Source organism: Ipomoea nil, unplaced genomic scaffold, assembly GCF_001879475.1.
Source record: "Ipomoea nil cultivar Tokyo-kokei standard unplaced genomic scaffold, Asagao_1.1 scaffold3043, whole genome shotgun sequence".
NCBI lineage: Eukaryota > Viridiplantae > Streptophyta > Magnoliopsida > Solanales > Convolvulaceae > Ipomoea > Ipomoea nil.
This window is the reverse complement of record NW_017619471.1, coordinates 1,256,567-1,282,197: the sequence shown is the minus strand read 5'-3', so window position 1 is coordinate 1,282,197 and position 25,631 is coordinate 1,256,567. Positions and strand designations below refer to the sequence as shown.

The window sequence follows — 25,631 nt, the reverse complement described above, 5'->3', positions numbered from 1 at the left end:
GCTTTGGCCTAGGTGGGCAGAGGTGCATGCCTCCGGCCAATCGTGGCCGAGGCGTCGGCTCAACCGATCGCGGCCGAGGCTTCGCCTCGACCGACGCACGCCTCGGCCGACCGTGGCTGAGGTGCCTCGACCGCTCGTGGCCGGGGCGTTGCCTTAACCGATCGTGGCCAAGGCGTCGCCTCGACCGCTCATGGCCGAGGCGTGCGCCTCAGCTGATATTGGCCGAGGCGTGCACCTCGGTTGTCGAGGCGTCGCCTCGACCGATCGCTGGTCGGGGCAGGCTCCGGCCTATTGTTTTTTTTTATTTGTTTTTTTTTTTGTTTGCCGAGACAGACTTTGGTGTTGGCCAAGGCGTCGCCTCGACCGATCGTGCCGAGGCGTCACCTCGACCGATCGTGGCCGGGGCGTTGCCTCGACCGCTCGTGGTCGAGGCGTTGCCTCGACCGCTCGTGGCCGAGGCGTGCTCCTCGGCTGATCGTGGCCGAGGCGTGCACCTCGGCTGATCGTGGCCGAGGCGTCACCTAGAACGATCGTGGCTGAGGCGTGTACCTCGGTCGTCGAGGCATTGCCTCGACGGATCGCGGCTGAGGCGTGCGCCTCGACCAGGGCAGGCTTCGACCGTTTTTTTTTTTTGCCGAGACGGACTTCGGCGTTGGCCGAGATGTGTGCCTCGGCCAAACTGTGGCCGAGGCGGGTGCCTCGGCCAACCTTTGGCTGAGGCGTGTGCCTCGGCACGCCTCGGTCACCCTTTGGCCGTGGTGTGCCTCGGCCATCCGAGTCGAGTCACGTCTCGGCCAACCTATGGCAGAGGCGTGCGACTCGATCCCATTTTTTTTTTGAAAAAACATGGGCGGACCGCGATTACCAAACACTAGTCCCAAATGACTACCAGAATATTAAGGAAAATACTTAATCAAATGTTCCGAGCTCCATACCCGATTGATCATCCTTGCAGTTGATGTGGACTTGTAGATCCTTTTTGCCAATCTTTTTGCATGCTTTAACGTAACAACTGCGGGCCGCTCGCTGGTTTCCTCTGACGACTCCTATCCCCTTCAGAGTGGGGAACTTCATACACAAATGTTCCTCCGACACAATGGCCTTGAGGTGCTCCAGTGCCGGCCTCCCCAATATGATGTTGTGCGCACAAGTGAGTCTTACCACGATGAATTCCACGTCAAGTTTACGAATGTTAGGGCTCGTGCCTATCTCCACTGGTAAGACCACTGACCCCTCCGGCACTGAATCACCCGTAAATCCAGAGAGTGGGGTACGTACTTCCTAGGTATCTCTAACTTGGTGAAGGCGTCGTAATACATCACATTGACTGAGCTTCCCGTGTCGACTAAGATGCGGCGGACAATGACATCGTTGACGTCCATCTCAATCACCAGGACGTCACGATGGGGTAACGGGCCCTCTGGGAGTTCATCATCAGAGAAGGTGATGGCCTCCTGTCTCTGTTTCTTTTCTCTGGGAAGGCTCACCACTTCTCCCACGTATAGCTGCCGGCTCCACTTCTTTCTTTCCGCGGGCGTGTTGCCTCCTGCAGGTCCACCATAGATAAAGTGTATGGTGTGCTTCTTTTATCGTCTGGGCGCCACCTCGGTTTCTTTCTCGCTATCATTCTGCTCAGATATTTGGTCGTGGTCTCTTTTTTTGGCGTTCGAGGTGGACGGCTCGGTGCCATCCTCATTCCTCCAGACATTTTTTGGTGGATTGTGTTGCGGCTGTTGCTACTACTTGGATTGCTTGACGAAATGTCGGAAGTAGCCCTGTTGGATGAGTTCTTCTATTTGTCTCTTCAAAACGTGACACTCATCCGTATCGTGGCCGGCTTGCCTATGAGACCTGCAGTACTTTGTTTGGTCTGCCTTTGGGGAGACCTTCATGCACTCCTCGGGGAATTCTACCATTCTCATCTCCTCAGCTTGCTTTAGAATGACACTGACGGGATGGGTAAGAGGAGTTAAATTACGCAAGGGGACCAGGCGAGGTTGTTCGTGGTCTCGGCCTTTCCCTGCGGTCGGGTGGTTCGAGAGTGATGCCTGGCTGGGCGGACCCACTTTCCCAGGCTTCCCACCTTTCCTACCATCCTCTTCATCCTTTTTCTTCCTGTCGACGTCCTCTGCTTCGGCATAGCGGCTAGCCGTCCTTATCAGATCTTCGTAAGAGCGGGGGTGGTGGGCGTTCAGCTGCTTGTGGAAATACCCTGATCTTAAGGCATGGATAAATATCGGGGTCGCCACCTTGGAGTCGAAGTCGTAGACATTGTTGACTTCCTTTTTCCATTTTATCAGGAAGTCTTTAAGGCTCTCGCCTCTATCTTGCTTCACTACACAGAGGTGAGAGAAGGGCTTCTTACGCTGTATGCTACCGGAGAAGTATGTCAGGAAGCTCTTGGACAACTCCCCAAAATTTTGGATTGACCCATCCGGGATGGTGTTGAACCAGTCTTGGGTCGCACCATCCAGGGTGGACAAGAACGCTCGGAACATGATGGCGTCCCCTGCCCCGATCATTACCATAGCAGCCTTGTACCTCGTCATGTGGACACGTGGGTCAGTGGCCCCCGTGTACTCCTTGATGGCGAGCAACCTAAAGTCCCTCGGCAAAGGTACATCCATGATGCTTGGGGAGAATGGCGCTGACATCCGTACCTCAGGTTCCGACGACTGCTCCCGTGCCTCCACCCTTCTTGCTAACTCCTCGATTCTTCTCTACAGCCTCTCGACCAGGTCCGACTCGTCAGGGTACCGGCGCGGGGCCGGACCGCTCCTCCGTGTATCGGCGTGGAGCTAGTTCATCGACGTGCCGTCTATCTGAGTGTCGACGCGGAACTGGTTCCTCGGCGTTCCGTCCATCTAAGTGTCGGTGTCGAACCCGCTCCTCAGCGTGTTGCTTCTCCGCCGAGTGCCAACGCGGAGCCGGCTCATCAACACGTCGCTCCTCCAAGTGTCGACGTAGGGCCGACTCATCAACGTGTAGGCGTGAGGTCGGCTCCCGAGACTCGCCCACCTCCTCTGTGGGTGATCTCTCAGCTTCTCTGTTTTCGTGTTGGCGAGGGCCTCTGGTAGAGGACCCCTCGGCCCGTGATCCTAATCTTTGCCGCACGGGCGCCCTCTGTCCCAATCGTTCTGGTGCAGATTGGGAAGGGCCTGGTTGTCGTCTGGCCGGTCCATTTCTTTGGGTCTCTACCCTTATTTCCTGGAGCCGCGGCGGAGGCACTTGGCCTTGCAGTCCCACCGCCACTTGATTTAGCGCCGCCATCACTGCTTGCTGAATGGTCGCCTGGAGGTTCACAACTTGGTTCGGCCCTCCATTGTTGAGTTGGTCTCGAAGGTCCCCTCCATTGTTGAGTTGGTCTCGAAGGTCCCCGGGCCTCCCGTTGTTGAGCAGTTCTCGGAGGTCCCCTCCGCGATTGTTGGTGAGTTGGTCACGGAGGTCACCTGAGGCATTGCCATTGTTCACGTTGCGGGATCCGTGGGAGCTGCAGCACACCATTCTTTGCTGTTGAAAGATGAATGAGTTGTGTATGTAGTCGCCTGCTTGAGTATTGGACTCAGGCTCTCAATGAAAGCACCAATGACGGTAAAAATGTTACCGGTAATAATAATATTAGAATAACACTGTGTGGAAGAGTGACAATAGTTGTATTGCCTTAATGTCTTAGTATAGAAAGTACAATGTGTCTTTGTCTCGAGTATTGAACGTCCTCTTTGCTAGCTGAGGAGAGCCACATTTATACTAGAGTCCTAACGGTAACAACATGGGACATAAATGGGGGAGCCTAAGCCTTTAATTCTCTCTCATCAATGGTGGCTTCAATGATAGTAAAGGTGACACCTGTTGGAATTCCTAACCGTTGGAGTTTTGTTCGTTGGGGTCTTGCCTGTTGGGTTCCCATGTGATGCCGGGTCAGATGCCCACTTATGATCCGGGTCAAGTGCCAGCCCTATTATCCTGTCAGTATTAATAAAATACTTGGTAAATAAATATATAGCATTATTTTGTATTATAACTTTGATATTTAATTAAAACATAGTGCACAAAAAAAGATAATAGACAATGTAGTGAATATAATCAATTGATTCATTTGAATGTAAAGAATTTTTACATTGGAGAAAAATAAAGACAATATAACTAATGAAATTTTTTCTCTTAATTAATTTATTGATAATAAATATTTTTTTTTTTAATAAAGACATTGTAGTGACAATGTAGCGAATATAATCAATTGATGAATTTCAATTTTGAATGTAAAGAATTTTTATATTGGAGTAAAATAAAGACAATATAACTTATGAAATTATTTCTCTTATTTAATTTATTGATAATGAATATTTTTTTTTTTGAATAAAGGCATTGTAGACACATAATTTTGTTGTAGCTACTAAATTATTATTTAATAATAATTTAATAAGAGCAAAATAGAGTACTCATTATGTCAACTTTGATTCGGATGTGGTTCGAACCTAAGACCTTTCTTATTAAAATCAATGAGTAAATTAGGAAATCTGAAGGAAAAAATTAAAAAATTTGACCGCTAAACCACACATTGTGGTCCATGTCTTTCTCTGTCCATTGAGGCACAAAGCTGGCCCAAAGGGAATCGTCACTTGTGGGAATTGAACCCAGGTTATCCCAAAATTCTCTCACACAAAGAGAGCTCATTTGTCACTTGAGCCACCCTGTTAGTTTAAATGATGTATAATTATAGTAGAATAAGAAAGTAATAATATTCTATTAGGAATTAAATTACATTATTTTAGGGATTATTTTGGGCGAAATGTTAAAATGGAGAATTTTGTTTTTAGGAATAGTATTGATAGATGAGTATTTCTTGTTGATAGCCGCCAAACACATAAAAATTGAGAAAATAATTTTCTGAACTCCTTGCTTCGTATTTAGAATGGACCACAAAAAGAATCTAATCCACCCCAACAATTTAAAAATTATTTGTTAGCTGAGTTTGTTTTCAATTTTGTTGCTATAATTGACGAGAATTCAAGAAAATCTCAGACTTTTCCCCAGCAAAGCAAAGCAAAGCAAACCCCAGGCCCCAAGAACGGAACACTTTGCATATTTATGGACTCATCAAGAATCTCTCTCCGGGCGTTCCAACTCTCCGATGCCGACGACCTCCTGAAATGGGCAAGCGACGACAAAGTGACCCATTTTCTCAGATGGAACCCCATCACCTCCAAACAACAAGCCCTCAAGTATATCCAGGAGGTCGCCATACCTCATCCATGGCGGCACTCCATATGCTTGGACGGCCGTTCAATTGGGTACATTTCAGTCAAGCCGGAAGCCGGAAATGATAGGCACAGAGCCCATCTTGGCTATGCAATTGGCTCTTGTTATTGGGGCCAAGGGATTGTGACCATGGCACTCAAGATGGCCATTCCTGTTGTGTTCAGAGATTTCCCCTTCCTTGTGAGGCTGGAGGCTTTGGTGGAGCCTGAAAATTTTGGGTCTCAAAGGGTTCTTGAAAAAATTGGGTTTGTAAAAGAAGGCTTTTTGAGAAAGTATGGGTTCAACAAGGGTGGGATTAGAGATATGTTCATCTATAGTTTCTTGTCCGGTGATAAGGTTCTCTGAAGATTTAGGTGAGCTTTTAAGGATGTAACAAACATTGTGTATATGTCAAAAAAATATACAATTAAAAGAATTTGAGATTTTTGCACTTTTGGTCCCACGACTATAGTGGTATTATCAGAATTGATCCACGACTTTTAAACCTTGCAATTTTAGTTCACGATTATTGTTTTTTGGGCAAAAATGATCCTTCTAGCCACTTTTTCGTCAAAATTCCACCGGAGGAAAATTCCTTCATTTTTAAAAGGGTTAAATTTGACATTTCGATTACAATAACAACATCAATACTCCATGTTTGCAATTTCTTCATTTTTAAGAGGGCTAAATTTGACATTTCGCTTGCAATAACAACATCAATACTCCAGGTTTGCAATACACTTTATATAAAAGCATATTCTACACTTTTCGTACTAGGCAAATTCAGCCATTTTAGCCCTCCTAAAAATGAAGAAATTTTCCTTCGGTGGAATTTTGACGAAAAAGTGGTCAGAAAGACCATTTTTACCAAAAAAACAATAGTCGTGGACTAAAATTGTAAAGTTTGAAAGTCATGGATTAATTCTGATAGTGCTACTATAGTCTTTAGACCAAAAGCGCAAAATCTCATAAAGAATTTTTACAATGATTCTTCAACTTACAAAGTAGTAAGAGCATCCACATCAGTGAATATTATGGAGATAATGTCAGATGAATTATCTCGGGTGGGGATAATAACAAGTGTGGGGTGGGGTTATTGGTGGAGATATTCCTCCTGCAAATTCAAGGAGAATGCAGAAAAAGAAGAAAAAGAAAGAGAAGAAAAAGGAAGACGCGCACAGCAGCTCGCCCACACGGGCGCGTGCAAGGCACGCGCCCGGCGTCAGTCGCGCCGAACGGCGCGCCTGACTCTTTTTTTTTTTTTAATTTTTTTTTTATTTTTTAATTTTTGATTTTGATTTTTTTGTTTTTTTTTCCTCCCCTTCCCGCATTCTCTCTCCTAATCACTCTTACATTATCTCACAATTCTCCCCAGCCATTGTGGATGCTCTAAAATGGTAACTATAAAGTAGATCAGAGTATGGTGCACAAGAAGAGATTCTCTCTGGACCCAATAACATGAATCAGTGATTCATATACTAGCCTAGAGAAGGGGAATCTGAGGAGAGGAGGCTGTAAATCACAAAATCTCTAGATCTCCCTTTAAGGATATGGTGCTTCCTCAAAACCCCTTCTCTCAAAAACCCAGATTTCTCCAACACCCTCTGGGAGCCTTTGTTACCCACATCTACAAAAGCCTCAAGCCTCTCCATGTGAGGCCACTCTGAGAAGATTGCAGAGGCCACCATCTTCACTGCCCTTGTTGCAATCCCTTTGCCCCAGTACTTGTGACTCAACACATACCCAAGCTCACCTCTGCAACTGTCGCTCCCAGACCTTGGGGCCACAGTGATTGCCCCAATTGCCCTGTTTTCAAGGCAAATCGCTCTCAGCCATGGGTGTGGGATTGCAGTGTTCTTTATGTAGTCCACTGCTCGGTCTCTACGAGTGTAGGTGTCCCACGTACAGAAACGGCTCACCCTGTCGTCTGTTGCCCACTCCATGAAATCATCCAGGTCCGAGAGCTCCATTGGCCTCAGAGAGATTTCTGGGGATTCTGATTTGCAGGCTGTTTCTTCCATTTTCTCCATGGCTTCTCTGCCAGATTCTCTTTGTAATTTATGGGTGGAGATTTTTTTTTTTTTTTTTTTTTTGATTTCTTCCTCGCCACGAAAGAATGATCAAAAGTCAATAATAGCTCAATTTCAAGAAGTGGCGATCAAGAATTTGATTATTTTATTTTTTTCTTGGGATGTTCCTGGAAGGAGATTCAGTATGCCATCTCTGACCTAAAATGATTGATTGGCTCGTAGGCTGCTCAATTGGTTGGATTGGTCCTGTCCCAATGACACTGTAATGTTCAAATTTCATTGGGAACTTACGGGTCATTAGGAAACATTAACCCATAAGAAGATATGAGACTCTTTGTACACACTGTGTACAATCAGGGTTGAGAACATTAGGATCTCGAGATAACTTGCGGTTTACTTCCTTCAGTAGTTTTTGGACTTTGGACATAGGATTAAAGATGTCAATCATATCCCGAAAATGATAGGCTAATCATAAGATCGAAAAATTATAGGCAAATTATTGTGTGGACCATAAATGCAATATACATTTTTAATATACTATTTAAAAATCATGTCGGGTTAGTCCGATTAGCCAGGAAATAAAAAGGGATAAAGTACAAATAAGCCACTGAACTATTTGAAAAATAGCAATTAAGCCATCGAACTCAAATAACCCTCAAATAAGCCATTGAACCCGGGAAAAAAGAGCAAATAAGCCATTGAACCCTGAAAAAAAGAGCAATTAACATTTTTTACAGGTTAACTCCAGGTTTTTGCTGATTGGATTGCCAAATGTTTATTTTATTTACGTTTATTATTATTATTATTATTTTTATTAATATTATCCACTTGGATAGTATTATATTTTAAAGTAATTATAATCAAAATAGTTTATAGTAGAACCGTACAATTTACTCTCCCTGTGAACTAGGGTTTTCTCTCGTACCTCCCTGAGATCTAGGGTTCTGTCGGTTTTCTTGCGTATGATCGGGCGATCATCGGCGATTTGGCTATGGATGTGCGTGAAATCATTGCATCTACTGCGGAGATACGTCTGGAAGATGAAGAACAGGGTGTGCGTTTTGATGACGAGGGATATGGTGTCGCGGTGCAACTGCCGGAACGTCGCACATGGACGTTGGTTGGCCGGTTCCTTACGGACCGAATCATGAAAATGGAGATGATGAAGCGAGTCATGGCCTCGGCATGGCGGCCACTTATGGGAATTGAGATAACAGACGTTACCCCGAACTTATATCTCTTTACATTCTTTGATGAGGCAGACATGCGCCGAGTGTTGGAGGAAGGTCCTTGGGCGTTTGAGAACGCGACGTTTCTTTGCCAGGTTTTGAATGACGTGGAAGATCCGACGCAAGTAGTGTTGAACACTGTGGACTTCTGGCTGCAGGTTTATGATATTCCATTGGGATACCGGACTGTAAAGGTGCTTGAGCGGATTGGGGATTTCGTGGGGGTGTTTTTACGTTATGATGAACGTAATTTTGAGAGACCGTGGACCTCGTTCTACTGGGTACGTATAACACATGATGTATCTGTCCCTTTGAAACGTCGTATGAAGATGATCATGCGGGATGGGACGTGGGTCTGGATAAATTTCAAGTACGAGCGTTTGCATATGTTCTGCTTTTTTGTGGTGTAATGGGGCATACTGATAAATTCTGTTTAGCTGCTCGTCGTTCGTTATTGACACCGGATCAATATCTGTTTGGTGCGGCTATGAGAGCGGGTGGTAATAATCCGGCCAAGATATTGGGTGATAAGTGGTTTAAGATAGGGCAGGAGAGAAGGAAAGAAATCGGGTTTGGTGTTGGTGGCTACGGACACAATGTTGCGGTAGCAGGTGGGTCGGCTATATCTGGAACAAGGGGACGGGTGGCGGTGGGTAGAGCTGTGGGGGAGGGTGGTGACGGACAGTTGGGGTTGGCGAGGGAGAAAGGGGTAGTTGGAGAGGAAGATGGAGTAAGGCTGGATCCAAAGAGACGTAGAATGGATGGGGAGATTGGTGGTGGAGTGGAAGTAGGGGTGGACATTGAGCCGAATAGCTTATGTTTGGCGGATTATGAGAATGGGGGTGGTAGGGGGCACCGGGTGAGGGAGGGAGTGGTGATGGAGGAGGATATAGCAATGACGGATGTTCAAAAAAACTTGCAGACGGCGGTTGCTGCGGTGCAGACCCGCCCGACCCAATGAGTACATTGAGCTGGAACTGTCGTGGCTTGGGTAATCCACGGACAGTTCGGGAAATTGAGGACATAGTGTCCCGCAAGAAACCCGATTTTGTATTTCTGATGGAAACTAAGGTTAACCGAGATCATGCAGAGCGACTTCGGATTAAGCTTGGTTTCGAAGGCCTTTTTAATGTGGATAACACTGGATTGAGTGGAGGATTGGCATTGTTATGGAGAACGAAGGATACTGCAAGAATAATTGGTTATTCTAATAATCACATAGATGTTGAGGTGAGTGTGCCAGGTTTTGATAAGTGGAGGATGACTGGTTTCTATGGCTTCTCGAAGCGCCCGCAGAGAAGGGAGTCGTGGGACCTTATTCGATCATTGGCCAGTAGATCGGATCTGCCATGGGTAATCATTGGAGATTTTAATGATCTCTTATATCAGTATGAGAAACGAGGAGGAAATCCCCATCCAGACAGCTTGCTATGGGGCTTTGGAGAAACTATTGAGGAGTGTGGTTTGACACAATTACCAATGTCTGGATATCCCTATACTTGGGAGAAAGGAAAAGGCACGCCAAACTGGATAGAGGAACGATTGGATAAGGTTTTGGCTACTCAAACCTGGAGAGAGTTGGTGGCTGATGCAAATGTGCAGAATATATTAACCCGGAAATCAGATCATTCTTTCCTTTTCCTTGGGATTCTCAATCTTCGGGGAAGGAGGGGTGTTCTGAGAAGGGGTTTTCGTTTTGAAATGGCATGGCTACATGATGAGGGGTGTAGGGAAGTGGTGGAAAAATCCTGGGGCGAAGGAAGAAGTAGGGGGTTGCAGGAGTGTGTCACTCTATGTGGTGATCGGTTAACACGCTGGGGTAGAGACCGATTCCATAAATTTGGTGAGAAAATATTAAACTTGCGTAAGCAACAGTTGCGCCTCAGGGGGTCTACGGATCCGGTATCCCTAGCCGAGTTTCGGAGACTAGATGAATGTTTGGCTCGTATTGAATTACAGGAGGATACGTACTGGAAACAGAGGGCCAAACAGCATTGGCTCAAGGATGCAGATGCAAACACCAGGTTTTACCACAGGTATGCTTCTCATCGAAACAAAAAGAATGCTATTACTAAAGTTATGAATAATGATGGGGATTGGATTGAGGGGGATGCCATGAGGAATGTAATCTTGGATTATTATCGTGGTATTTTTAACTCGAGTTCTCCTACTGTTAATGATGATTTCTTTGGGAGTATACAATCATGTGTAACAGGCACACAGAATGAGAGTTTATTGCGTCCATTTGAAGAGAGTGAGGTTAAATCTGCATTGTTTTCAATGTATCCTGATAAATTGTTGGAATTTTTAGGTAAAAATGGCATTTTGAGTGATTATTTTGTGGTACAAATATATGTGGGTCCACTTCCGATTTGGGTCGGGTCAAAGTGGATTCGGGTTCTTCGTAGTGAGACGAAGAATTTGATATAATGTACGCTCAAAATGGGTAATAGGTGAATGAGAAATTGATTCTCAAAGCGAACCTATTTGGGAGAAGTCAAAATCTTAAGCTAATTGCTAATTAAGTTAGCAACTTGTTATTAAGCTTTGATTCGTTGTACACGAAATAAGCTTGATTAAGCTTAAGTAATTAAGCATTGTTTGCTTAATTAGTGAATTGGGAATGGAGCTCCTTTCGTGCTTAGCATTCAGTGCTACACGAAAGTTGTGTAATTAAGCTTTGGGAGCTTAATTTGAGAAATGGAACTAAAGCTTAATTAGTGAATTGAGTTATGAGTTCATTTCGTGTGAGCTCCTTTCGTGCTATGGATTCGGTGAGCACGAGTCAATGCTATATGCATTGATTCGTGCTGCACTGTTTCGGTACGTGTGAACCACTCGCGTGTGGTTTTCGATCCCAATTCGTTAAACCTTCGGGTTGGTATGGACTTCTCGGTCACTCAGATATTTTGAAACGGGTCGTTATGGTCGGTACGAATTAATCGCGTATTAAGTTTGTGACCGTTGATATTATTTCGATAATAAGTACGACCGTTTCGAACGTTATAATTCAATTATAAAATTGAATTTATGTTGGTTTATGTGCCATGAATAGGCTATTAATTCCATTTCTCCTACAAATACGTTGGGTGTTTGGCAGATTGTTTACTCCGGTTTTTGAAAACTCAAAGAAAACTTTGTTTTGTTTTCTCTCATCTCTCGTCTCGTTTACAAAGGGAAATTTCTGCCAACATCTTCCGTAAAACATCGGAGTGCTCAACTTGTGTTCTAGTTCGCCGGGCTTTGGGTTGGAGTGCTCGAACGCCAAAGTCGTAGTCCGTTTTATCCTAGGAAACTGACGCCACAACGATCCTAGCACCCTCGGGAGGTGGCGAATCGGTTTTAAGGAGAGTGTATGTACACACGACTCGGGCTTCCTCTGCTTCTTCTTGTTTCTTCGCGTTGGGTTAAAACCACAGGTTAGAAACCCGTTCTTGCTTTTATTTTGTTCTTGGATTCGGACCAAGTGGGGGATTAATCTCAGATAGATTAAATCCTTGTACTAGTTTTGTACTAGTTGTGGTGGGATTAATTTCGTGGAAATTAAGTCCCGTGTACTAGTTTCGTACTAGTTGTAGTGAGATTATTTTGATAAAATAAATCCCTAGTTAGTTAATATATATACGAGGTATATATATATATATATATATATATATATATATATATATATATATATATATATATATATATATATATATATATATATATATATATATATATATATATATATATATATATGTAATTTTGGTTTCGTACCAAAATTGCTTGGAATTAATTTTCTATAAATTAAATTCCATTTTTCGAGACAATTATATATTTTATATATATATATACTCTGTGTATCGATTTATTCACCAATTTCCAACAATCTTAAAACCGAGTAATTTTTGGTGAATAAATTGATGGATTCCACGAGTGGTGGAACCGTGAATGCTGCTCATGGTGCACATTCAATTGGCCGGATCGGCAATGTAGTTGCACTTTCCGAAACCCCGGTGAACTTTGGTTCGGAGACCGGTGGTGGCATCAAAGGGTATATCCCTATGATGAAGGTACATAGGACGGTACCTTGTGGTTTAGTCGAAAGACCAAGGAAATTCACGGAGTTGAATTTCAAAGGGTTGCAACTTAAAATGTTGTACAAGCTAATGATTCTCGGCATGTCATGGTTCTTGACCGAGATGGTTCCTAGTGGAAAGGAACACGAGTCTAACGCTCAACCTGTTAGCATAGTACGGATTTGAAAATATTTGGTTTTCCTATGCCTAAACTATGTTTTGAACGGTTTGTGTGACTCGTTGTGGGAATCTTTGGACCTAAAGTATAATAGTGATGACGCTAAGGCAAAAATGTTTGTCGTTAACCGATTACTTGAATACAAAATGGTAGATTCCGGGATCATCCTTAGTCAAGTTGACGAAGGAATGATCGTGAGTGAAGCCTTTCAAATGGAATCTGGTATCCATTTGTTGCCTTTGGGCAGAAAGGACTTCAAGAGGCAATTCCACGGAAAATGCTTGAATGGCTTAACGGCCATAGTGGTATGTAACAAACGTGTTGCATGTTGAAATCTCGTAAAGGACTTCAGTTCTAGATTTCAAGCATAGTCAATTTGTCAAAATTGGGATGTCTATATAATCGTGAACGTCAAAGCTCAAGTGTATTGAATATTTTAAAATAATATTCTTAATACGATTATATAAGCATGATTCAACTAGTTGGAAAATTTGGTTGATATAATCTTGTTAATTATGTGAAAATTAACTTGATTAAAGATACAAATTGTACTAGTATGAAATTAATTTGTGACAAATGACAGAAGTGTTGGGACAACAAAATAAATCTTGAACCACCTAACTTGCGAGTAATGGTGTAATGATTTATAAAGTTGTCACTATTGTGGATTAAGACAAGGTTCTGTCTAATTTTTTGGAATGAAGGCAAGAGTTAATTACTAATTGAGCTATAAGCTCGGTGTAATAACCGTAATTAATAAGAACATTATTAATTGGTCTTGCCTGGTTGGGTCTTCGTGTTTGTGGCACGGTAGACAAGGTCATGGTAATTTTGAATCTATACGTAGATTAGTTAGCATAGACCACATTCCAAATTTAATGATAAGCACAAATATGATATTTGTGATGTGACAAAACCACCGAGAAGTGATGTGCACATCTCGGGTCTGTGAAGTGCTAGAAGCACCTCTAGGCCATGTGATCGAGAAGTAAACGTACATTTCGGTCATAGGCGAGTTATCGAGAAGTGGAGGTACGTAACCTTCGGGTGACATCTTGGATGTACTTCTCAGAGTATCAACGATAACACTCAATAGTGCTAAGTGAATTTTGCTTGAGAGCAAAAACGATGTCGTTGATAAATTTATTCTTTATAAGAATAAAGTGGAAAACCAACTTAATCGTGGAATTAAGGCGGTTAGAAACGATCGATGTGGTGAATATGAAACACCTATTGGTGATTTCTGCGCAAGCATTGGTATCGTACTCGAGCGTACGACACGGTATTCACTTCAATCGAATGTTGTTGCCGAACATAAATATCAAGACGTTGATAAGTTCGGGTCTACCTCAAAGTGTGTGGGGTGAGACAAGACTTTGGACAAGTAAGTACCTTTTAAATAAGGTTACCCACATGAAACTCGATAAGGCTTCTTATGGGTTATGGGTACGTAGGAAGCTTTCCTACCAATACCTGAAATGTGGGGGTGTCTTGCCAAAGGCGTTTTTTGGTTCTTAGTACACGAGTCCTATGTTCTGGACGTACATAAGAACACGATAAATTGAATCAAGAAATTCGTTGCTCTTTGAGAATGTATTTCTGCGAAGGTTCAATGAATGGACCTAGCACGTTGAAACGAACGTTCGACGTAGCTGTGGTTGGAGGGTATGAAAGAGAACCCGAGCTCGAAGCTAGACGTAGCAAGAGAGCTAGGATTGAAAAATCCTTTAGTCCATATTTTCTGACGTACATGTTAGAATGTGATGCGCATATTCTAACTTGTTTACTAGAAAATGTACCAGATTTTCTGACATGGTTGTTAGAAAATGAGCCTCGAACATATGTATAAGTGGTGACTTCTACAGATGGACCAACATGAGAGAGGCTACCGAGGTGAAGTAGATTTTATCTTAAAGAATCATACTTGAAACTGGTTGTTCTTCCTTTGGGTTGTAAAACCTCTGGATCTTAGTGGATCACGTGTCGGAAGATAAAAACTGGTTGGTTATATTGAAGTAAATGGCCGGGCGTGTAATTGTAGATTACATGCAACGCGAGAGCCACGGTTACTTCAATATATATTCTCTTGTGATGAGAATGAAATCCATTAGAATGATACTTGCCATAGCTGCTTAGCGAGACTTGGAAGTTCATCAAATGGATGTGGAAAATCACTTTCTTAATAGACATAGAACGACCTGAGGGTTTTTGTGGTTCCGCGCTATAGAAAGAAAGTGTGTGATTGGTGAAATCGTTGTATGGTTTAAAACAATTGCCTAAGGATTGGCACATGAAGTTTGATCATGCAATGATAACCAACGAGTTTAGTATAAACGAAAGTGAAAAGTGTGTCTACGTAATGGATACGATAGACGGTGATATCATTATTTGTTTATACACGATAAACTCATCGTGGGTAGTAACGATCAAAGGATCAATTCTACCAGGAACATGTTAAATTTGAGATTTGACATGAGAGGTGTGAGTTTGGCAGATTTAATCTTCGAGATTAAAATCGTGAGAAGACCGTACGGTCTCATGTTAAGCCAATCTCATTGTGTTAATTGAATCCTTGCAAAGGATGATAATCAAGTGGCTTGGACACCGTTAGATACTAACGTACAACTAGCCAATAATCACGGAGATTGTATTTCTCACGGAGAATACATCCAGATTATTGGTAGTTTAATTGTATCAAATGGGTGGTACTACGCCGGATATTGCATTGCGGTTAACAAACTCGGTTGACATACGAGTAACCCTAGTGATACGCACTAGAAGGCAATGGTGGAAGTTATGAGATACTCAAGGTATGCTCGTGACTTTGGACTGCACTACGTGGGATATCTAGCTGTATTTGGAAAGTATAGCACGTTAAAAAGATATCAAAGGGCGCTAAGTCCATTGAAGGCTACGTGTTTACGTAGGCCAGTGCAGTTGGTTGTAAGGAAATTCTCGAAACGATTTGTGATAGCTAAGATCCATGATGGGATCAAAGCTGAGAGCCTTACACTCGTGTCGCGAGTGAGTAGGCCGAATGGCTATGCCATTTTTCGGGAATGTTCCTAGAGATAAACTCGTACCTCCAATTTGTGTGCGTTGTGATAGTCAAGCCAAAATTGGTTAAGTACAGAGTTAGATGTGGAATGGTAAGTCTAGACTTATAAGTCGTAGACATAATACCATTAAACAATTTCTCACAATATGGGTTATCTCTATTGACTATGTGATGTCAAAAGATAACGTAGCGGCCACTAACTCGCTGACCCCCGAGGATAAGCAAATGGTTGTTGAGAAATTGGAACGAGGAATGGGTTTGAAGCCCATGGAATAAAAGTTCTATAGTGGACACCCAACCTAGCTGGCACCTAGGTTCAATGGGACAACTAAATTATGGAACGAAGCGTGTCACTGTGGGGGTCCCGGACTCCCTACCATTCCTCGTCAGAACAGTGACTCCCGCACGAGGCTAACATGTTGATGCTTTAATGATTCGAATGTCGGTTGACATGTGTGAGTATGCGGGATACTCGATAAAGAATCACCTATGTTAGAGAGAAGTGGGGTCGCTTCAAAGGAGAATTGATGGGCTCAATTCTTTAGAAACTCTCGCAGAACCAGGAAGGTGACCCATGACCAAAACGGGCACACCCATGAGAACAGAACAAAGGTTGGAAGGTTCCTGTGTGGGATATGTCATCGTCTACACAAGCGGCAGTTGGTTCAAAGACATCAAGTTCTACCATACATCCAGTAGAGTAAACATATTTTCACAAGGCAAGGTTCAAAGGGTAACACCTACCTATGCTATGCAGGGATCGACCATTGAGCACGTTCGTGCCGATTTTTCCTCGTCCCGAAAATCAATTTTCATTCATGTGGGGGATTGTTGGAATTTTTAGCTAAAAATGGAATTTTGAGTGATTATTTTGTGGTACAAATATATGTGGGTCCACTTCCGATTTGGGTCGGGTGAAAGTGGATTCGGGTTCTTCGTAGTGAGACGAAGAATTTGATATAATGTACGCTCAAAATGGGTAATAGGTGAATGAGAAATTGATTCTCAAAGCGAACCTATTTGGGAGAAGTCAAAATCTTAAGCTAATTGCTAATTAAGTTAGCAACTTGTTATTAAGCTTTGATTCGTTGTACACGAAATAAGCTTGATTAAGCTTAAGTAATTAAGCATTGTTTGCTTAATTAGTGAATTGGGAATGGAGCTCCTTTCGTGCTTAGCATTCAGTGCTACACGAAAGTTGTGTAATTAAGCTTTGGGAGCTTAATTTGAGAAATGGAACTAAAGCTTAATTAGTGAATTGAGTTATGAGTTCATTTTGTGTGAGCTCCTTTCGTGCTATGGATTCGGTGAGCACGAGTCAATGCTATATGCATTGATTCGTGCTGCACTGTTTCGGTACGTGTGAACCACTCGCGTGTGGTTTTCGATCCCAATTCGTTAAACCTTCGGGTTGGTATGGACTTCTCGGTCACTCAGATATTTTGAAACGGGTCGTTATGGTCGGTACGAATTAATCGCGTATTAAGTTTGTGACCGTTGATATTATTTCGATAATAAGTACGACCGTTTCGAACGTTATAATTCAATTATAAAATTGAATTTATGTTGGTTTATGTGCCATGAATAGGCTATTAATTCCATTTCTCCTACAAATACGTTGGGTGTTTGGCAGATTGTTTACTCCGGTTTTTTAAAACTCAAAGAAAACTTTGTTTTGTTTTCTCTCATCTCTCGTCTCATTTACAAAGGGAAATTTCTGCCAACATCTTCCGTAAAACATCGGAGTGCTCAACTTGTATTCTAGTTCGCCGGGCTTTGGGTTGGAGTGCTCGAATGCCAAAGTCGTAGTCCGTTTTATCCAGGGAGACTGACGCCACAACGATCCTAGCACCCTCGGGAGGTGGCGAATCGGTTTTAAGGAGAGTGTGTGTACACACGACTCGGGCTTCCTCTGCTTCTTCTTGTTTCTTCGCGTTGCGTTAAAACCACAGGTTAGAAACCCGTTCTTGCTTTTATTTTGTTCTTGGTTTCGGACCAAGTGGGGGATTAATCTCAGATAGATTAAATCCTTTGTACTAGTTTTGTACTAGTTGTGGTGGGATTAAGTTCTTGGAAATTAAGTCCCGTGTACTAGTTTCGTACGAGTTGTAGTGGGATTATTTTGATAAAATAAATCCCTAGTTGGTTAATATATATACGAGGTATATATATATATATATATATATATATATATATATATATATATATATATATATATATATATATATATATATATATGTAATTTTGGTTTCGTACCAAAATTGTAATGGAATTAATTTTCTTTAAATTAAATTCCATTTTTCGATACAATTATATATATATATATATATATATATATATATATATATATATATATATATGTATATATATATATATATATATTCTGTGTATCGATTTATTCACCAATTTCCAACATAAAGCACCAGGCCCGGATGGTATGAACACTGGGTTTTACCAGCACTTTTGGGATGTAGTGGGTACTGATGTTTCTTCTTATATTATGAATTGTCTGAATACTTGCTCAATGCCTGATAAATTGAATGAAACAAACATTATTTTGATCCCCAAGAAGAAAACCCCGGAAATGGTTTCTGATTATAGGCCAATTGCTTTGAGTAATGTCGTTTACAGAGTTATGGCGAAGATGATTACAGCCAGGATGAAACCACTAATGGAGAATGTTATATCTGAGTCCTAGAGTGCATTTATATCTGGAAGGCTAATTACAGATAATATCTTAATAGCTGCGGAAGTTGGCCATTATTTGAAGAGGAAGCAATGTGGACTAACAGGTTGGGGGGCTTTAAAGCTGGATATGGCTAAGGCTTACGATCGTATAGAATGGTCTTTTTTGCAAAAGATGCTAAGGGCACTGGGATTTGATGAAAGATGGATAAAGCTATTGATGATGTGTGTAACCACTGTCTCTTACAGTGTACTGGTAAATGGTTCAAGGACTGATCAAATAACCCCGACTCGTGGTTTAAGGCAAGGTGATCCCCTGTCACCTTATTTGTTCATTATTTGTGCTGAAGGGCTTTCAATATTATTAAAACAGGCACAGGAAAAGGGAGAGAAACATGGCTGTAGAGTGGCTAGAGGAGCCCCCTCCATTACCCACTTATTCTTTGCTGATGATAGTCTGCTCTTTTTCAAAGAAAATATTCAAGAGGCGAGTGTGGTTAAACGTTGTTTGTCAGAATATGAAAAGATGTCTGGCCAGGCAGTTAACTATCACAAATCGAATATTTGTTATAGTAAAAATACACGAGGTGAAATAAGGGAGGAGATTGCCGATATATTGGGAGTTGTGCAGGCTCAGAATTTTGGAAAGTATTTGGGGCTTCCATCATTTGTGGGCAGGAATAGAAAAGTAGTGTTCTCTTATATTGAGGATAAGATAAGGCAGAGGATTAACTCGTGGAATAAGAAACTTTTGTCACAGGCAGGAAAAGAAGTTTTATTGAAAAGTGTGGCTCAGTCTATGCCTACCTTTTCGATGAGCGTTTTTCTACTCCCTACGACTTTGTGCACTGCTATTGAGCGAACCATGAATCGATACTGGTGGAGATCGGGAGATGATCAGGGTATTCATTGGAAAGCTTGGGATAAACTGTGTATCCCAAAAGAATATGGAGGATTGGGATTCAAAGAGTTGCGAGCCTTTAACCTTGCAATGTTGGGCAAGCAAGCGTGGCGCTTTCTTACACAGCCACAATCATTGGTTTCAAGAGTTTATAAAGTCAGGTACTATCCCACTAATTCTTTCTATGAGGCATGCTTGGGAAATAACCCAAGTTTTTGTTGGCGAAGTATTATGGCGGCACAAGATTTGATTTGTGGAGGGGTTAGGCGCAGAATTGGGGATGGCAAATCAACTTTGATTGGGACCATCCATGGTTGCAAGATGTGAGTCAGCCGAAAATATTAACAGAAAAACCACCCCAATTGGCACAGGCAAAGGTGATGGGACTAATGGATCAACAAACAGGAACCTGGGATCAAGATATTCTAATTGATATTTTTGACCCTGAGGATGTAGAGCGGATTTTAAAAATACCTGTGTCACCAGATTATGAGGATTTGTGGTATTGGTATGGGGACCCAAAAGGAGAATATTCGGTTAAAAGTGGCTATAGAATAATAGTAGGTAACTACACCCAAGCGGTTGGAACCTTTGATAAATGGAAAATATTATGGAAGCTTAAAGCCCCCCCAAAGTGGAAAACATTTTGGTGGAGAGCTCTAAATGATATTTTGCCCACTACAAAGAACCTACTTATAAAGAGAGTTGATATTGATCCAACATGTGCCATGTGTGGGATTGGGCATGAAGATATTGTGCATTCTTTGATCACATGTGATTATTCGACAAACATTTGGGCACAATCCCACCTTCCAATCCCCAATAGTGTCACAAATATTTTCAGTGATTGGTTTAATGATTTGATGAATATTTTAGATAATGATGGAATTATTTATGCAGTGGCACTTTTATATTATATTTGGCGTGCGAGGAATGAGGCTGTATGGGATGCGACCCTGCCCAGGCCTCGGAAGATAATTGCAATGGCATCATCAGCTGTGAATGCTTGGAAAGTAGCCCATCCCGGTCTGCGTCCGCCGGCCACCTCCGCGGCATCAAGCAGCCGGACTGCTCCCGTGGTGGACAGCCACACTGCTACGGCGGTCCCTTCGGCAACAACAAATACTATTGCTGTGCCGACTACACCACAGCTGCCAACGCCGAACATGGTACACCAAGCCACGCAATACATGAGGGATCAATGTTACTTCGATGCGGCGTACGACCCACAGACAAACAAAGCAGCGGTGGGAGCCATTATTCTAAATTGGCAAGGACATTATGTTTCGGCTATGACTGCCCCTTTGATAGACTGTTTTTCGACCCTAATGGCGGAGGCCTTTGCGTGCAAGGAAGTTTTGTCGTGGCTAAGAAGTCGCGAAATAAAGTCTATCGAGCTCTTCACGGATTGTTTGGTGCTTCAACAATATTTATCATCTATGACACACTCGTCAAGATCGTACTTGGGTTATGCCATTGATAGTTGCAGGACTAGTATATTATCTTTTGATTATTGTTTACTTCATTATGTTCCTAGACTTGATAATTATTTAGCTCATACTCTAGCATCTACTGCAATTACTCAGTCAACTAGTATGTACTCGGACTATGATCCACCAGCATCTATTTCTGCATATTTTGAATAAATGCCGTACAGGCTCCTTTCAAAAAAATAATCAAAATAGTTTTGTCTTGTCGAGATTTGATTTATTTATTATTATTATTTTTTCACTGGATCTTTTGTTTAAAAAATAATAATAAATAAATAAATTAGATCTAGACAAAACAAAACTACTTTGATTATAATTACATAAAAATATATTACTATGTAGGTGGATTATAATAATAAAAGAAACGTAAATAAAATAAACATTTGGCAATCCAATCAGCAAAAACTTGGAGTTAACCTGTTAAAAATGATAATTGCTCTTTTTTTCCGGGTACAATGGCTTATTTGGGGGTTATTTGAGTTCGATGGCTTAATTGCTTTTTCCCAAATAGTACAGTGGCTTATTTGTACTTTATCCCCAAAAAAAAAAAAAAAAAAAAAAACCTTGACCACTACTCAAATCTTCATTCAATTATTCTCCAACTTAATAATTTAGGACTCCAACAATTAGTTACAATAAGCATCCATTAAATGTTTAATTACGGAGTACTTAATTAGATTTATTTGGAGTAAATACCCAAAATGGTCCCTCAACTATAGCTAAATTCACAAATTGGTCCTCAACTTTCAATTTTAACTAATTAAGCCCTTGACTTTGTAATTTTAACACGATTTGGTCCTTCGAACACTTATGCATTAACGCTTGCCCCCGCGCCGTCATCGACCATCTCCAGAAGAATCTGCAGCTCTCATCGGAGCACATGGAGGCCTCCAAGATGACGCTGCACTGGTTCGGAAACACGTTGTCTTCTTCACTCTGGTATGAACTCAACAACATTGAATCCAAAGGGAGGAAGAAGAAAGGCGACAGGATTTGGCAGATTGCTTTCGGCGGTGGATCCAAATGTAACAGTGTGGTCTGATAATACAACCGGAACCTTAAAAAATCGACGATGGACCATGAAATTACATATATATCCTCAAAAATCACAGTCAACAAATGGTCAAATAGACGGAGGATCAAATCGTGTTAAAATTGCAAAGTTAAGGACTTAATTGGTTAAAATTGAAAGTTAATGACCAATTTGTGAATTTAGCTATAGTCGAGGGACCATTTTAGGTATTTACTCATTTATTTGTATCAGGTTTAAATATTTACCAAGTGCTTTGTAGTCTACTAGTATCGGGTTGCTCCCCTAGGTGGGAGGTGATGGGTTCGAACCTCGGTTGAGACAAGTAGTGTGTGTATATGTAGGGTATCCCCTTCTTTATAATAATAATAAAATATTTAATTACTTAAATGATTAGTCTTTAAGTGTTTACTTAATTAGATTTTAATTAGATGTATTTGTTTTATAAACTAATAATTCATTTTTTATATACTTAATTTCTATGCTTGATCATTGAATTGCTACAAATGGGTATTTAATTATTTTATTTGACAACTACATATTTGTATACTCTTAGCTTATTTTATTTTGAACAAATATAGAAATATTATTATGATTGTTTGTCATTTTAAACTCTAGTGTTGATTGTAGCTAGATTTGTGGTATGTGAATTATGGACTTATGGTCTTTGTGTTTGCAGTTTATGGAGATTTGGATGTTAGAGACATGGAACTTGAATTAATTGTTCATCCTTGCATTATGTTTTTTGAATTGAGTTTTGGAGATTTAAATTGAATAAATGACGTTGAAATTTATATTTATTAATTATTAATGTAAATGTGCTAGTTTATTCAACTAAAATGTTTAGAATGCTAATTTAAAATTTAAAAAAAAAAAATAGTTGAGCTCACCTAATAAACCTGGCAGACCGAGGTTTGGGATTATGGTCAAGAATTTGAAACCTGACCAAAAAAATTTCGATAAACCATGTTGGTCCCGATGAGGGTTAAGGTACAAGTCTAGAGGGGTGTGGGTGAATAGACTTGTATAATTTTCAAATCTTTTACGATTCGTTAAAGTACCCAAGAGGTAGCTTTAATGTTTCGAGAGTATACACATCATAAATAGTTTTAACCCTTTTAAAACTTGTTTGCATGTAATTTTGATCTTGTAAAATTTTAGGTTTGCTTCTTGAATTTACGCAATAAAAAGCAGTAAGTAAAGAAAGAGAGAGAGAGAAATATATTTTTATAGTGGTTCGGCCAACTCAGCCTACTCCACTCTTCTCCTTAGAACACTTAGGAGGATTGCATTAGTACAATATCCCGATGTTCACGCGTGACTCCACCAGGTTTTCAACACCTCAATGAGTTTATTCCGCCTCTTTCTACTTCTACCGAGTAGAGAATACAATAGGAAGAAAATAATTCTTCTTTCTCCAACAAAGAGATCTTAGGTTGATGATCTTGATCGTCTCTTGCGAAAGCAACTCAAGTCTCTTGTAAACTGGATGTATATGTTGTAGCTTGTCTGTCTTTCTCAATCACTGGTCGCTAGATAAAAACACTTGAAAGCTTGAACACTTAGAATTTTGAAAATGACCAGATCCTTCTTCAGTATTGGAAGATGGTATTTACAGGCATGTTGAAATAGTCCCGTTGGAGGGAAAAACTAATTTCAAACAACTATGGATCAGCGTGTAGAGACTGACGGGTAATCTGGAGAGTAGGTGAGCATGTCAGATTTTCTAGCCGTTAAAGACTTAAATTGCGCTGAACATAAATTTTTGTTCTGCACAAAATATCAAAGCGTTTAGGGAAATATCTTTCTTGGGATGTGTTCCTAGGACTCACTTTGCCTTGGACACATTAGCCCAGTATTTAATGTTTTGAACTGTTGGCTTAGAGAATGTCTCTAGCAGTCCTTTCGAATGGCTAACTAAGTTAGCGCTTCGAACCTTAAACCTCTCGGATACGAATGGTTGACTTTACCATTCGTCCATTTTACACCTCGAAAGGTAGGTCCTTCCATCCTTCGACCTTGGCAACCTTTCGGCTACGAATGATTGACTTTAACATTCGTCTAACTAACACTTCGAAAGGTATACCCTTCCAACTTTTGACCTTTAATTTGCAACCTTTCGGTCTTGTAGTCTTCTACTCGTCGAATCTTCAGTCTTCCAATTTTCTTCTCTAGCCATTCGAAAAGAAACTATTCATGTTATTATTCGAATCTTTTGTTGAGACTGACCGAGTCTTGACCATTCGAGTTATCATTCAGAATGATTTATTGTACCGAATCGTGACTACTCGAGGTATTATTCGGAGTGTTCGAATATTGAGCAGAGATAACAGTCCTAAGTCTTAAATACAAAATAATTGGGGTCTAAAATTCATATTATTTGGTATGATCAAAATCTAAAAATAAATGTTCCTAACAAACCCAATAGTTCGATAAGAGTAGTAGGAAACTGAACGGACTGGTCCAATTAACATCCTTACATAGAATTAGTTTAGCGCAAATTGAGATACCTAATATAAATTAAAAAAATGATTGATTGTTATATATATATATATATATATATATATATATATATATATATATATATATATATATAAGTGTATTCAAATGAGGACAACTATATTATAGAGGACTGTGAGGACAGATGTAGTCGTGTGGCATTAGTTTGTATATTATGTGCATGGCCGAATGTAGTCGTGTGCCATAATTTCTATGTTGTGTGAATATATTTGTTAATTAATAGAGTCTGAATTCGAAACCTGATGTTTATATGTATGCTAGTGTGACATTGTGTATTATATTGTGTGCATGATACTAATTTGTCATGTGCCCATTATATGTCCACACATTCCTCTATATATTACTGTCCTCATGTGAACGTAACTATCTATATATATATATATATATATATATATATATATATATATTTCATTGAGCCCATGTATTTGGCAAAGGTTTAGTGCGGCTTTCAAAACTCTTTGTTTTGGATCGGGTCATTCAATTTATTTTTATTAATTATATACTTTTATATGCTTTTGATGCCTAAGCTCTAATGGCAATGAAACAAAAATCTATGATACAAGAAAACTTTGGGGCATTTGGTTTACAAAATGTTAGATTATCTTAAGAAATATTATATTGTTGGGAATGTTAAATTTTCGTGCTTGGTTAAAATGGTGATATGTAATAAAAACATGTTTAGTTTAAGAGTTAGTTTTTATGTTCTAATTATAATTTTTTACTTTAATACCTTTAACATATTTTTATGTATTTCAATAAACTTTAAAATTAAAATAAATAAATAAGACAATGGTAACATATATAAATACATAATTAAAAAATAATTAACTATAAATTTAAACTTGAAAAATAAAATTACTTTATAAGCTAACATGGCGTAATAATAAATAAAATAAAATATATAATAAAAATAAAAAATTAAATGTGTACATATAATAAGCTTACATAAAATATATATTTCATAGTAATTAGAATTAAAAGGGTAAAATAGTAAATATTCATAGAAGTCTTAGAAAAGAGAGCGTTTGATAATTTCACATCAATTAAATTCATGTGAACATGATTAGTATTACCCTGAAAATATAATAATTAAATTACCTAAAAAATAAATTAAGATGTTTGGTCAAGTTTTCATATGAAATTTTTTAAAGAGTTAATTCCATCATAGGTCCATTGTCTTTGGTGGCAATTTCAAATATAGTCCCATACTATCA

The 25,631-nt window shown here is 40.4% G+C and overlaps 3 protein-coding genes across 3 annotated transcripts; 2 read left to right on the top strand and 1 right to left on the bottom strand.

The window, feature by feature from the left end:
• Positions 1-4,956: 4,956 nt before the first annotated feature.
• On the top strand, positions 4,957-5,689 carry LOC109163809 (uncharacterized N-acetyltransferase p20). Its single transcript, XM_019312520.1, has one exon. The coding sequence runs from the start codon at positions 5,089-5,091 to the stop codon at positions 5,602-5,604; it is 516 nt and encodes a 171-aa protein (XP_019168065.1). The 5' UTR covers positions 4,957-5,088; the 3' UTR covers positions 5,605-5,689.
• A 942-nt stretch (positions 5,690-6,631) lies between these two features.
• LOC109163767 (uncharacterized N-acetyltransferase p20-like) lies at positions 6,632-7,381 on the bottom strand. Its single transcript, XM_019312473.1, has one exon. It carries the CDS (start codon positions 7,266-7,268, stop codon positions 6,717-6,719), a length of 552 nt encoding a protein of 183 aa, XP_019168018.1. The 5' UTR covers positions 7,269-7,381; the 3' UTR covers positions 6,632-6,716.
• An 878-nt stretch (positions 7,382-8,259) lies between these two features.
• Positions 8,260-8,907, top strand: LOC109163787. Its single transcript, XM_019312491.1, has one exon. The coding sequence runs from the start codon at positions 8,260-8,262 to the stop codon at positions 8,905-8,907; it is 648 nt and encodes a 215-aa protein (XP_019168036.1).
• Positions 8,908-25,631: the final 16,724 nt, after the last annotated feature.

What these genes read in the sequence shown, in the direction of transcription:
- LOC109163809 (XM_019312520.1), top strand. Translation starts at nt 5,089, where the DNA reads ATGGACTCATCAAGAATCTCTCTCCGGGCGTTCCAACTCTCCGATGCC.
- LOC109163767 (XM_019312473.1), bottom strand. Translation starts at nt 7,268, where the DNA reads ATGGAGAAAATGGAAGAAACAGCCTGCAAATCAGAATCCCCAGAAATC.
- LOC109163787 (XM_019312491.1), top strand. Translation starts at nt 8,260, where the DNA reads ATGGATGTGCGTGAAATCATTGCATCTACTGCGGAGATACGTCTGGAA.